The 13,161-nt window shown below is 36.3% G+C and overlaps 1 protein-coding gene across 4 annotated transcripts; it reads right to left on the reverse strand.

The window, feature by feature from the left end:
- On the reverse strand, positions 423-12,570 carry LOC109836401 (protein NPGR2). 4 transcript variants are annotated; one of them, XR_002245948.1, is made up of 9 exons: positions 12,361-12,569; positions 11,499-11,800; positions 10,436-10,685; positions 7,476-8,692; positions 7,106-7,256; positions 5,948-6,291; positions 3,274-3,362; positions 3,099-3,191; positions 423-746 (listed from the first exon to the last, which is right to left on the reverse strand). XR_002245948.1 is itself a non-coding variant. In XM_020404290.1 (6 exons), the coding sequence occupies exons 2-6, from the start codon at positions 11,724-11,726 to the stop codon at positions 5,978-5,980; spliced, it is 2,160 nt and encodes a 719-aa protein (XP_020259879.1). In that variant the 5' UTR covers positions 11,727-11,800; positions 12,361-12,569; the 3' UTR covers positions 5,811-5,977. The 4 variants fall into 4 exon arrangements, 2 of the variants coding, with proteins under 2 accessions (XP_020259879.1, XP_020259880.1); XR_002245949.1 differs by lacking the exon at positions 12,361-12,569 and adding an exon at positions 11,899-12,119; XM_020404290.1 differs by lacking the exons at positions 423-746; positions 3,099-3,191; positions 3,274-3,362 and having other exon boundaries at positions 5,811-6,291.

Genomic DNA, 13,161 nt, shown 5'->3' on the forward strand with positions numbered 1-13,161 from the left:
TATATATATATATATATATATATATCTTGTTTTTTTTCCCTCTAAACAACAAGAACTTTTCCCACATACCCCTAGGGTGATGAAAATGATTACTATTTAGATAACAAACTACAACTAAACACATACGAGTACAATTGCTGCTACGAAGCTCAAAGCAAAATTGGCTTCTTTCAACGAAAGTCTATAATAATTACAACCAAATAGTAGTAGTATTCGCCTATTCGGATCTCTATCAAGTTTAACCAGAGTTGTAGATGATGATTTTTGTCAGAGCACTGATACATACTTCAAAAATACATAAATTCCAAGACAATGTTTACACCATGTCAACCCACTCACAATCCTAGAGATCCATCACATTAACCAAATAAGAAGCAGAACTCATTTCTTGTACATGATCCCTTGGGGAGCACAGAAGCACATTCAAAAAACATATTTGCACCCATCACAAGTACTGTTGTTACACAAACAAAAACACAACAACTGCCTCTTGACGTTAAGAAGAGGAGAGAAAATGTTCAGCAACTCTAAATACGTGGCGAGTTTATAGTCATTGAAATATGTACAGAATGCCGTCCAAGTCTATTTTTTTTTACAAGTTAGAGGGCAATCCAAGGACATATAAAATTGTCGACCAAATTCACCACTTCAAAATATCTGGCTCCAAAGTCCAACCCTTCGGACTTGATGAACCTCCATTCGCGGCGTGAACAATGGCGGGCATACTGTAGATGCTTTCAAAAATGCTGCACATGAAAGAACAAGGTACTTGAGATAACTGTCGAATTTGATATTAGGTAACAGTATGGCTTTGACGCTAGAGCTTCTGAAGTTGAGGAGAAGCTGATGCAATCGTCCATTGTTTCATTCGGAACCCACCAATCAATCCTACTATATGAAAGCTAATTTGTGAGTAGGGTCATATTGAGAGAAGATCTCTACGTGACTGATAAAATTAATACGAAGAGAAGTGCAGAATATGGTTTAGGCTTTAGATCATTCGGACCTTGGAATGGTGGAGGTAGCACCATATCCATAAGGGAGTGTGGGTGCAAAACTGGTAATCCAACTCGACTGACAAAGTTGATGTTTTCACTTCTGATTTACACATGTCGTTCATCAGTCGGTCGAATCTTCGGGAGCAGTTCTCCCTGCATTCAATGTGATAGTAATAGGACGACAAAGTAGACATCATTCGAGGAGTCATTATTATGTGCATTTAATGTGATGGCGACTGGATGACAGAGTATGAGCATTATTAAAGAAGTCATCATAACGCCTAGCCATGCATTCAATGCGAGCGGTGTTGTCGAGACTGATGGTCATCTCTTTCCTTGTCTTGGGACTAGCTTTCTTCGGTGAAGTCCGACCTAAAGACAGCTTTCGGATCCCAACCTGAAGACGCCTTTCGACTCGGATTGTCGGTTAATGTTAGCTTGTTTGGCCAGCTATATCTATTCCCTAGGCGGACCTTTTGGTCACATGATCCGATTCATTGCATGTGGCCAGCTTTCAAGGGCTTACCAAACTTTGTGATTTTTAGGGTATAACAATATGCGAGTCATAAAAGTTTCAGAATGAAATTTATAAGATACATTCATAATGTCTAACAAAGTGGCAAAAAGTATACGGGAATATCAATAAACGATTTTATGATTGCTGGAAGTGAAGTATGAAATCATCTTCAATACATCATATATCAGTAAGCTGGAGATGCTGTAAGAAATTCAAGCTACATCGTTCCCAGGAGGGGGGAAAAGGATAAGTTCAAACAAATGGAAGCTTGTAAATAATTCAGATTAAATGATTCGCAAACATATCAAGCATCTCGATTAAAAAAATGACAATTATACGAGAAGGTATATCTGATGGCTTGTAAATAATTCAGATTAAATAATTCAAAAACATATCAAGCATTAGAGGCAATAGCCTATTAGAACATTCAACAAACAAAAACAAACTAAAATACATATTGGATAGTGAAAAATACTCCTATTTAGTGGGGTAACATTTCAATGAAACAATCTAAGCCAATAAATGTAGTACATGCAAATAAAAACTTAAAACCAGATCAACTAATTTGGTTCCGAAAAAGTATAAACATAGGTTATAATCAACGGACCGTATCAAATTATAATGTTCACTATTTCATTGAGATAAAAAAACAAAAAAAAAGTTATATAGTTAGTTTTCCCTCATAGTTCTTAGTAGCATGGGCTCATAATACAAGCTGTAGTCCAAAGGATTCCACATTAACCAAGATACAAGATAAAAATTTCATTTCACATGCTCCTGAAGCTTAAAAAGAATCAACCAACATGAAGCAACAACCTCTTCCTATTTACCTCTTCCTATTTATCATAAGCTGGCCTTTGTTATCCTGTATCTTCTTACTTTTCCAATGCATTTTATGTAATTAATTTATAATCAAGAAACTATGTAAGAGAACCTATATACAACTGAAAAAGGTTTAGAAATGAAACAAAGCAAGGAAATGTAATCTAGTCTAGTCCACTCGCTTCATTCATATAAAGATCTAATTTTACTGATAAAAAGAAATGATGCTAAAAACAGCTAATTATCATATTTTGCAAGGGACGCCACTCTACAAACTCTGTGTAATATGGAAAGAAGTTCCAAGTTCGAGTCAGGTAGCATGGATTATGACTACAAAATTTTCTCCATACATAAACAGGGTGATTGGAATAATTAGTATCCACATCAGTATACACAACTCAAATACACAAGCACAGGCCGCCCATAGACAACTTAAATACATGATGGGCCATCAAAACTACGAGTCAAAGCATTGTGATTTAAAACAAATCAATGACTTTCTAAAACATCACTGAATTCGCTGCAAAGGCATCAAGGAAATACAAAGTAAATGGCAGCCTACATAGCAAGGGGTGAGTTGCTGTCTCTAGTGGCGTACTTATTAACCCTTGTGATTGTCTATACAAGTCATAGCTCATGACCAAGCAGATATACCATTTCAATATCTTGTCTTGTAGATTAATTTCAAGATATCTAATGTGCAGATAATGATTATAGACGGGGGAAAAAGTTATATCTAATGTTTGCAATACATGTGATACCTTCTTCAAGGCCTCTGATTCTACAAGTAGACAGGAACAAGCTGTCGCGAATCAGCCGCAGTAGATGTAATTTACCTTCTTATATATCTCGCTCTGCAAGCAGATAAACTATCATCAGAATTTGTAGCACTACAAGATAATAAATCACTATAGAACTAAATGAGATCTATTATACCACTTCTTCATCCATGAAGACATCAAAATCCAGTAACTAGCCCGAAAGACAACTGAGACTGTAGTCAGCCTCAGTTATGTTTTACACCTCTGCAAGAAAAAAGGCTTGAAATTTGATTTCCGAAAACAAAAGAGAAGGCTTTCATTGAGCAATTTTCCACATACTACAAAGTTATAGTTAGAATATAAAACAATAAATCTATACCCTCACCATAACTTCGGAGTTGTGGTGTAATAATTAGAGGAACTTTAAGATAATATCAGAGCAATCCAACTTCAAATCCCACTGATCACGAATTAAAAGTGAATTTCTTAAAAAACTGACATCGTGTGGGAGTCCAGGTTTTAGCCCATAAAAGGACGTTCAACTTGCGGGGGCATGTTAGAATATAAAACAATAATCTTCAACCCTCATCATACCTTCGGAATTGTGGTGTAATCGTTAGAAAGATGTTAAAAAGTATATCAGAGCAGTTTGTCTTGCAAGAAAAAATCAGGTTCGTTAATAAATCTTCAAGCATGAGGAAAGCAGCACATTCAGCACTCAAACCAACCAGCTACTGATGTCTATTAGCCCTAAAACTCCAACAATAAATATAAGCTGAAGAGATTTATCATTATCATCAATACTTTGACTAATTAGCCCTTTTTCTCATTGAAATGGAGTTAATACCATGCAAAGGCACAAATTTGACAATCAGCTGTTAACACTGTTATAAATAGTAGCAAATAGCCCCACAATAGCGACCCTAATAGCGTTAGCGGTCCATTCCCGCAACACCATCGCCCAATAACGGTGACATATTGCGGAATATACGCTTTGTGTTCGCAAAAGCGGCCAATAGTGTGTCATAACGGTAAATAGTGGGCGATTGCATGTGAAATCCGCTTTTTGACTGCTATTTAAAAGCGGTTTGAAGTTTATTTTTTAAAGATTAAACCCGACCCTTGACCATTGCATTCCACTGTCTCCTGTGATTTTCGGCATACTCCTGCCACCTCTCATAGTCTCTGGCACCTACCTCAGTACTTTCTCTCACCTCTTTCACCGTGAGCTCCTCTTAGGGCAATCCTCTCACCGCTCAGCTCTTCTTCTCGAAGACGACGACTCTTTGACTCCTCCAGTCATCTTCGGTATTACATGATGGTTACATGTCTATTTCATGTTTAGGATCTCTTTAAATCATCAAATATGTACCTTTAGATTTTTAAAAATTTTCTTTAATCTTTCTTTTATTAGTATTTATACATATCTAAATACGACCGCTATTTGACTTTGTGCTTGTTACCGCTATTTTACCGCAATAGCCCTAAATAGCCTTAGCGATGCCTCACCGCTACCGCTATCCGCTATCGATAACCTTGGCTGTTAAGATAATATCAATGCTGCAAATTGGAGCAAATTTAAAGCACAACAGAGGTGTGCCATATATAATCTAGAAGAGCAATTTGTAGGCAAGAAACCACATCAAAGCAAATAACAGTCACCTTACAGTAGATAAAATTATCAATCCAACAAGAACAACCATATTAACAACTGATGTAAAAGGCTGCATACGCATCAATATAGGATCCATGGCCTTAACTTTCTTAGAAACTCAAATAAAAATTGAGGATGTAACTCCAAGCTTTGTATTTGATAGATCTGTACAGCATATGAAGATGCATAGAAAGGCGAGAGCAGTGATTAATATAGTGATCTTTATATGGGACACAAATGCAAGTATAGTTTATCGTGAAAATTAAGAATATATTTCAAATTTCCCATGGCGACTTCCTGAGAGGCCCCTTTTAACTTAGGCTGCGTCCAACAACTTTTACCTCTGAATTTTGATCAGTGTTGATAGCTTTCAGAAAAAGATGGCTTCACTACTATTTAGTGCCTAACTGCAGGCATACACAAATTGAGAAATGGTGCCAAACTATTTACACTCTTCAAAATACCTGGTTTTGAAGGAAAAAAAACTCTTCACCTTTTTATGTCAGAAACAAGTATAAGCATCCCACAAGATGATAAGCATACTCATACAAATGTGCAACCAAGTTTACAGCCAACGTATGGAAGCATCCATGGACAAAATGTCTGGTGTACATGTATTCACCGAATTATTGCTTTTCACGAACAAAAAAAGCTATCTACAATTCCTATCTCAAGTATTAGGCTATAAATATACTCACCAATTCCACTTTTGTGTAATGTCATATTTTCTTTATTCTGGTCTGTGACTTTCTACAGACTTTTGGTTCATGCGTGATTGGTTTTAATAGAAAGTAGACTCATGAGACATTCTAACGCCTCAATCAGGGAAGTCAATAAAATTTTTCTAGTTATGGCTAAAACATTGAACATTATGCAGGACTAGTCACTCGAAAGTCTTATATATATTATTACCTGTTCTAATGGAAGTAAAACATGGAACGTTATGGAGCACTAGTTGCTCGAAACTTTAATCTTATATGCATTTTCTCTCAAAGACAAATGTAAATCAAGACAAACCATAATATAACCAATGAATAAATGAAAATTTAGACAAGAAATTTTGATAGGAGCTATATATTTTTTCCAAAAAACTTGTAGTTGCTGCACGCTAGTAATGCCTTTAAATTACATGTATAACTGCATCTCATTTCTATTAAAAAAAAATGGAGGTACCATTGAAGTTATTCAATCTTACAGAGTAAAATCCCCCAATTAGATCAAGAAGTCATCTGAAAGGTTCAACTGGTGCAGACTCTTCTAGAAGAACAGCAGCCTGAAAACATTCAGCAGCTTCAACAGGTGATGCACCCTCAGAATTATAAAGCTCACCAAGCTTAAACCATGCTATGTGATTAGTTCGGTCTAGCCGTATTGCTTCTGTAAGGAAGCTTCTCACAACAGCTAATGGATGACTACCAATCTGTCTAAGAATAGTAGCTGCCGAAACCAGGCTTGGGACATGTGTAGAATCAAGATCTAGTGCTTTATAATATGCTCTCAGAGCTTCTTTGTGGAGGCCCTTTGCTTCATGCAGCTTCCCTGAAACATTGAAACTAAGTTGAAATTATATGGACTAGTTAAAAATTGACCAGATTGTAATTATATTAAGCACTTGGAATGCAAGAACTAAAAAAATAAATAATTAGGGGGGGCGGGGAACTTGGGTTATCCCAATTGATACATTTTGAAGAACACTAAAAACAATTTAATTTGTACAGGCCATGCAGGAAAAAGAAAGCCCGGGTATCTCTTGGTTGAAACCCAATGCTGATACCCAATTGTGCAAAGTGCAATCAACAAAGGTAAGCAATGAAATCACCCTACAGCTGTAATAGGTTAATCATACAAACATCAAAGGAAAACCTACTCTTTACAACCTTTTGCAAGGTATTGAAAGTGAGGATATATTGCCAAAAGACAACAAGTAGGCCATGCTCTTGTATGAAATAAATGTTCCAGACCTAGTATTCTTCTCATAAGCATGACCAAAAAATGAAGAAGGTTAGAATCTGAAAATAGGATATCTATAAAGGTAGCATAGGTTTGAGCTTGGATAATTAGAAATTTTTATATACAATCTGATCGAACCTATTGATGGTTTACCCCAGGTCCACCAACCTTTCTCACAAAACATTCCAATTAGAGTCCTTGTGCACTACAATAGTGAAATCAGACTCTTTATATGCATGATGAAAGTCTCTTTTTTTGCCCTTTTCACTTTATTTTGGTCAATCCACATGATGTTCGGAGATATCATCTGAGAGTTTTAACATAGTTTTTGCATGATCTTCTCTTTCTCAGATAGATATAGGATTTCTTTAAATGAACAGAGGAAAAAAGCACATGACAATACCTGTGGCATGCCATGCTGAAGCCACATAAGGACAGACTGCTTTCAATTTTGTGATACAATCCTCAGCATCCTTCCACTGCAACGTGCTTATGTAGACATTTGCCAGGTCGTACCATGTTCCTATTTCAAGACTTCTCTCTTCTTTTTCTTCCTGGCAGCCAGAAGGGTGCACATAAGAAATATCATCATATCAAAGTAAAAAAGATAAACTATAAAGGCTTCTTATAAATTAACAAACCGACTATAGTAGCCATGAGAAAGCATAGAATTAATGATGATTGCTGAGATAAAAGATAGTTAATTCAGTACAGAAGGAAGTACCTAGCACCAAGAGACATAAAAAAGAGCTAGCTAACAGCTGCTGTCTAACCTTTGAGGACTTGATTCCAATATTAGAGCTTTTCCTTTTAAGTTGAAGAACAGCGAGAAGATCCTTATATGTTTCGATCGCATTTTTCAGTTTCCCTTGTGCAATTTGGATTTTGGCTTTAGTTCGCAAAAGTTCCCCCTGATTCCACTTAACAGTCTCATCCAGAGCAGCATTAACAATAGTCTCAGCATCAATAAACTTCTTTTGCGCTGACAATATTCGAGCCAATAGAATCCATCCCTTAATACTTGATTGAGCTTCCATTTTCAGGAATCTTTTTGCGTATCGAAGTGCTGCCTCCAATTTTCTCTGCTCCGCATTTTCTAGGCTGAGGTTATATATGGTTTTACTGTCTTTTCCTTGCATCACTTCCTCAGCCTTTTCAAGCACTTCAAGTGCCTCCCTCTGCCTAGAATCTTTTTCTAAATCAGAGACAGAAATTCTACTCTCAGATGAAAGAGAAATGCCTAACAAGCAATTGGCAACAGATTCCATTTGACCACACACACCATGTAAATTAGAAAGCGCCCTGCGCGAGAAGGAGACACCTTCTTCTGCGAAAGCATCATACTCCCCACAAACCTTAGCAGCAAGTAACAGTGCTTTAAGACAATTTGGATCCTCACTTGCACTCAGTATCTTTTTTAGTAGATTTAATGCAGTTAGGTCATCACCATCCCCTAGGTAACAAAGGGCAAGAGTGTAGTAATGTTCTTTCCTCTCCATGACACCAGGAAGTAACTCCTCAACCTGACTGGCTAAAGCACGCAATTGCCCTGATATGGATAATGCAAAAGTGAGGTGATCAATAATGGATGGATCCCACTTGATCCTCTTGAGAGCGAACTTTCTCAAAAGTATCATCAACAGAAGGATAGCCTCTTCTACATTGTTTCTAGGTGTAAAGGAACCATTCATTTGAGATCGGAGATTTGGTGGACATGCATCACATCCACTATATAGAAGAAAAATAGCAAATTCTTTTTGCATCTTTGCAATAGTCTCGGCTTCAAGGTTCCAGTTATTGAGAAGAGCGCGCCGGTATGCCAAGATTGCTTCCTGATAAAATCCTGCCATTTTCCATAACTCTGGAAGAAACTCTGCAGCCTTGCAGAGTATCTCTTGCAACTTACAATTAATATCAAATCTTTCTGGAAGGCCTTCAGGTAATGCAGATTCTACAATGTCCAGAATAGTGCTACAAGATTGAGCAGCTTCTGCAAAGGCCAGACGTCATCAGATTAACCGTGCATCACAAATGTCACCATTGTACATATGAACATCAGAGATGGGTACAGGGTGGAAAGGGCCATAAACCTTCCCCGCCCTAACCAAAAAGAACTAAAGAAGAAAAAAAAGATTCTCCAAATGTTACTCCATCTTCTATATATGCCAGTCTCTCTTAGTCAAGAAACTTTCTGGTTTGAATTATGTAGTTAAATAATGAAAGAAGAACATTAAGTGACGCATAGGGCAATGGGTCTCCTTGAAACAAGGGTAGATTGACAAAACATGCTATTAGAAAGAAAAGGTTAAATTGATAGTATTAAATGGCAGCTCATGTTCACAATGAGACTTTATAGTTCCATATTATTCTCTAATTTTAGATACAAATCCGACTGCTATCTAATAAACTGATATCATGGTTAAATATACTTATTTTCTTGTTTCTTTTCATAACACGTACCCTTTTAGTTTTTGGAACAAAAGTATTTTGCATAATGTTAAAAACAAAAGGAAAAGGCAACAACCAAATTTTCATTCTTTAAAAAATCTGCAAGTGTCTTACATGTACCCAATAGTCTTCTTAGGTATGCACATTCAGAAATATTTTTCTCATTATTGCCTATCACTGACCATATCCTTAATCCTGGGTCTACAGAAAAATGATTTCTTCAGTGCCCTATTTTCTGTCATCATTAAGCAGCTGGTGTCACTATTACCTCCAATTCACTTTCTTAAGGGTTAAACATATCTGTAAAATTCCTAGGAACACAAGAATAGGATCCCCTCATAAACATCTAAAGGAACAAATTACTTGCAATAAAGAAGCTTGAAGTCCTTAGGGCACAATTAAACCATGAATGTGTCGTACATTTTGCTAAATAACGAAGTTGATCTGAAACCCAAATAATGAAGTTGATTTGAAACACAACTTTAAACAACAGCGAAGACATGTTTACATATAGAGAACAAAACTACATGCAAATTCCTCAGTTTTCCTAAAATTTTACAACATAAGGTACAGACAGCTCAAAAATGATGAACATCTACATGATTAACTTGTTTCATATGATTATCTAGTTCTACATTCTTACTGTTAACAAATTAGATGACAGGACAGAAGAGTTCTTTGCAATCAACTCACGACCCAAACCATCTCTATCTCCATCCCATCCAACTTTCGGAAACTTTTATATTGACATCTTTAATAGAAATAAATTAGAAAAAAGCTTTCTCATTGATAGTAAGCTTCATATGTCCTGTACATGCCATAAAATACATATCTATGTAGCAGTAGATAGAATAGTCAGCTGAACTTATCCATAGTGAGGTTATGGGTTATCCTGATTTATCACAAAACTAAATAGCCAACATTCAAGCATATGGTCTCCATACACATTAAAAAAAAACATCAGTGACATAATTCATTTATCATAAGTATTAGCCTTCTCCAAAATATTGAACATAGGACTTACTAAATAATAATGGCATTCCTATCATTCGTTAAGGGCAATATTATAATTCTTATCAATGACCCTAGAAGCGTTAACTTGGCTTCATATCATTCATTCAGATCAATATTATAATTCTTATCAATAATCCTACAAACATCAACAAGGTGTACAAGGTTCATAAAAAAATTCAAATCACTGTGCACATAATAAATAATATGAAAATAATTCCAGTAAAGGAACATAAAATATGTATAGCATGTAATATATGTATTAAGTGTGTACCTTTAAACCTCCCAAGGTCATGGAGTGCTATTGACTTTAGAAACATTGCTTCAAAAAGTAAACTAACAGCATGTATTGACATAGGGGGTGAATCCCAGTGGGAATGAGACTTGCGCCGTGCTGCTTTCTTGGAGATGGAAATCTTTATCTTAGGAGCAACTGCACTGATGTCTATTCCATCAAATACACGAAGTGCAGCTTCTAGATTTCCTCTCTGGTATTCTAGCCTTCCAAGCAATGCCCGTGCTTCCTACAAAAGAAAACATTCAGTTTTATTTATTCTTGTTTTATTTTTTATTTTTCATTTACTCTAATGATCAGAAGTCATAAGTGCAGTTAACATGGCCAATATTCTGGGATACACTCCAGAAGTTAATCTGCACCAGACATGAACATGCACATCTACGATGAGGATCATCTAGCATGGCAATAATGTTATATCTGCATACATGAGATAAGCTCATTACACCTATATAAAGTTCAACATGGTCCCTACTTTTGTAGTAGACAATGCCACTGCACCTTAAGGAGGTTGTGCAATCTATATCATGATGTTTAATCAGGAATCAATGTCTTTGATAGCGTGTAACTTCTTCTAGGGAACATTATATGAAGTTGGGTAAATTTAAAGAAAATCAAAAAGTGAGAAAAATGTAAAATTATCAAGGATTTATTGTGAAACTTCCGAAAAAGACAAAAGGATTTGTGAAGGACGTGAACCAGTTACCTTCCAGAAAAGAGAAAACTTACATGTCTGGTTATTCAAAATTGTATGTGCCTAGAGCACTAGCGTGCTGGCTAATCACCCCTCAAGTAACTTGCAAATATCAAAATCAAAATTGAACTAATTCGATTGAGTCACCTAAGTAAAAGTAAAGCACCTATTTTATTGCTCATGTAAGCATGTATACAACCATAGCCTCAAAACTTACTGTAAGTACTAAATCATTCCCTGTCCATTCATTGGTTTATGATTTGTGTTGAAGAAGTTCTCTGTTGTTAATTGCTGCATCCCTAAATGAAAACACACAAACAAGACAAGCATTATCAAAGAAAGACCAACCTCATGATTCAGGCAACCCCCCTCGCGCAGGGAATACTCAGCTTCTTCAATATTACTCATATCGATTTTTTGCTCACCCCCACAATTTTGAGAAGAGCCCCCGCCAATAGAGCAGTCCTTGTCAGCTAAAGAATCCGATGAAGGGACCATGCGTTCTCCACACTGCATAGTTTCCTCTTTGGGACTGGATCTATCAAATCCGCACCCCTTCATCCATCTTTTATTCATCTCTCACGGTGCTTCACTACAAAGAGACTTCTTTGATCGCCATTGCCCACAGTTCACATGTAATCACAAATCCTCTGGAACAAGTAATAATTAGCGAGTTGAGCCGAACAAAAACTTAAAATAAATTGGCTAACAGCAACAGAACAAATGAAACAACGTCAACCCAACATACAATGACACCACAAGCGAAGAGTCTTGTTCAAGAAGAAAGGTAGCAAAAAAGCAAAAGTTGCATAAAGAAAAAGACAACATGCCGCTTTTTCAGCAAACCCCAGAAAAAAAAACCCAACCGTAAGAAACTAACAACTTTTCTAGTCCAAAAAGAATTAAACCAAAAAAAAAAAATCTTAACAGGTATACAGATTTCAAAGCGTCACAAAATCACTGATCAATCGAGTTTTCATATACAGCTAAACTTGCCTCAAAATCACTAAGAAACTGACTTAAAAACCCTAGAAGGACAGCCATAAAGGAAATTCAGCAGATCTCAACCAAAATTAAGCCCCACAAAAGATGGGAAATCTAACTTCCACTGAACCTACACAATAAATAACGCATCCAGAGCGCAAATTTATGCGTTGCTGAAGAAACCAACAAAGGGCATCAGAACTGGGGTCGGCATTAAAGACAGTACCTTTCTCTCTCACGAGGCTGATAGATTCCAACAACCCATTTCTCAAAATCCTTCGAGGAATAAAACCCCTCAATCAAAATTTGATCTTGATGCCTCTCGGATCCGATTGAATTCAAGTCTTCTTGAACACAGAAAGCTAAGAAAAATTAGGGATTTGTCTCCTAATCAACGCGGCGATGGCATCGAGTTTGAATGGAGAGGTTGAAAAGGAATTTATACGAAGATTTATGAAATAAAATAAAACTAAAAAAAGGGTATCTATGTAGGACCAGACACCAGAAATGGAGAAATTAATTAATTAATTTGAAAAGAAAAAGGGCATAAAATGTAAAAGTTAATTTTAAATTTGACGCTCGGCACACGGCGGTGCGTGTGATGACACGTGGACTTGGAATAATTAAAGGAAATTAAGTAGAATTGTTTGGAAAACTTTGTGCTTTTTTGTAAGAATTTTTTCAATAATTTCAACGACAAAGAGATTCGCATGGACGCATGCATTATGATGTTGATGAAAATGAAAGAGGGCAAAAAGATAATTCGCGATTTTAATATTCAAACGCTAATATCATGCACGAAATATTCATGCATATAAAAAAAATGTCAGGGTTAATAAAGGAAAAATTGTGCTTGGAGATTCTTGAGAACTAAAATTTGGCAAATCATGCAAAGCATGAAAAACAAAAGGATAATTCGCGATTTTAATACTCGACTCTTAGCCCCATACAAACTTAGGAACTCCTTTTGTACATTAATAGGACGTATCTCCAGCCAGACCTTTAACATGGGTTATAATTGGGTCGC

Source organism: Asparagus officinalis, chromosome 4, assembly GCF_001876935.1.
Source record: "Asparagus officinalis chromosome 4, Aspof.V1, whole genome shotgun sequence".
Lineage (NCBI taxonomy): Eukaryota > Viridiplantae > Streptophyta > Magnoliopsida > Asparagales > Asparagaceae > Asparagus > Asparagus officinalis.

What these genes read in the sequence shown, in the direction of transcription:
- LOC109836401 (XM_020404290.1), bottom strand. Translation starts at nt 11,726, where the DNA reads ATGAATAAAAGATGGATGAAGGGGTGCGGATTTGATAGATCCAGTCCC. An exon ending in TGACCTTGGGAGGTTTAAAG is followed by an intron (nt 8,693 to 10,435) that starts GTACACACTTAA and finishes TGGCCTTTGCAG; the next exon opens with AAGCTGCTCAATCTTGTAGC. An exon ending in TTCAGCATGGCATGCCACAG is followed by an intron (nt 6,292 to 7,105) that starts GTATTGTCATGT and finishes TCAATGTTTCAG; the next exon opens with GGAAGCTGCATGAAGCAAAG.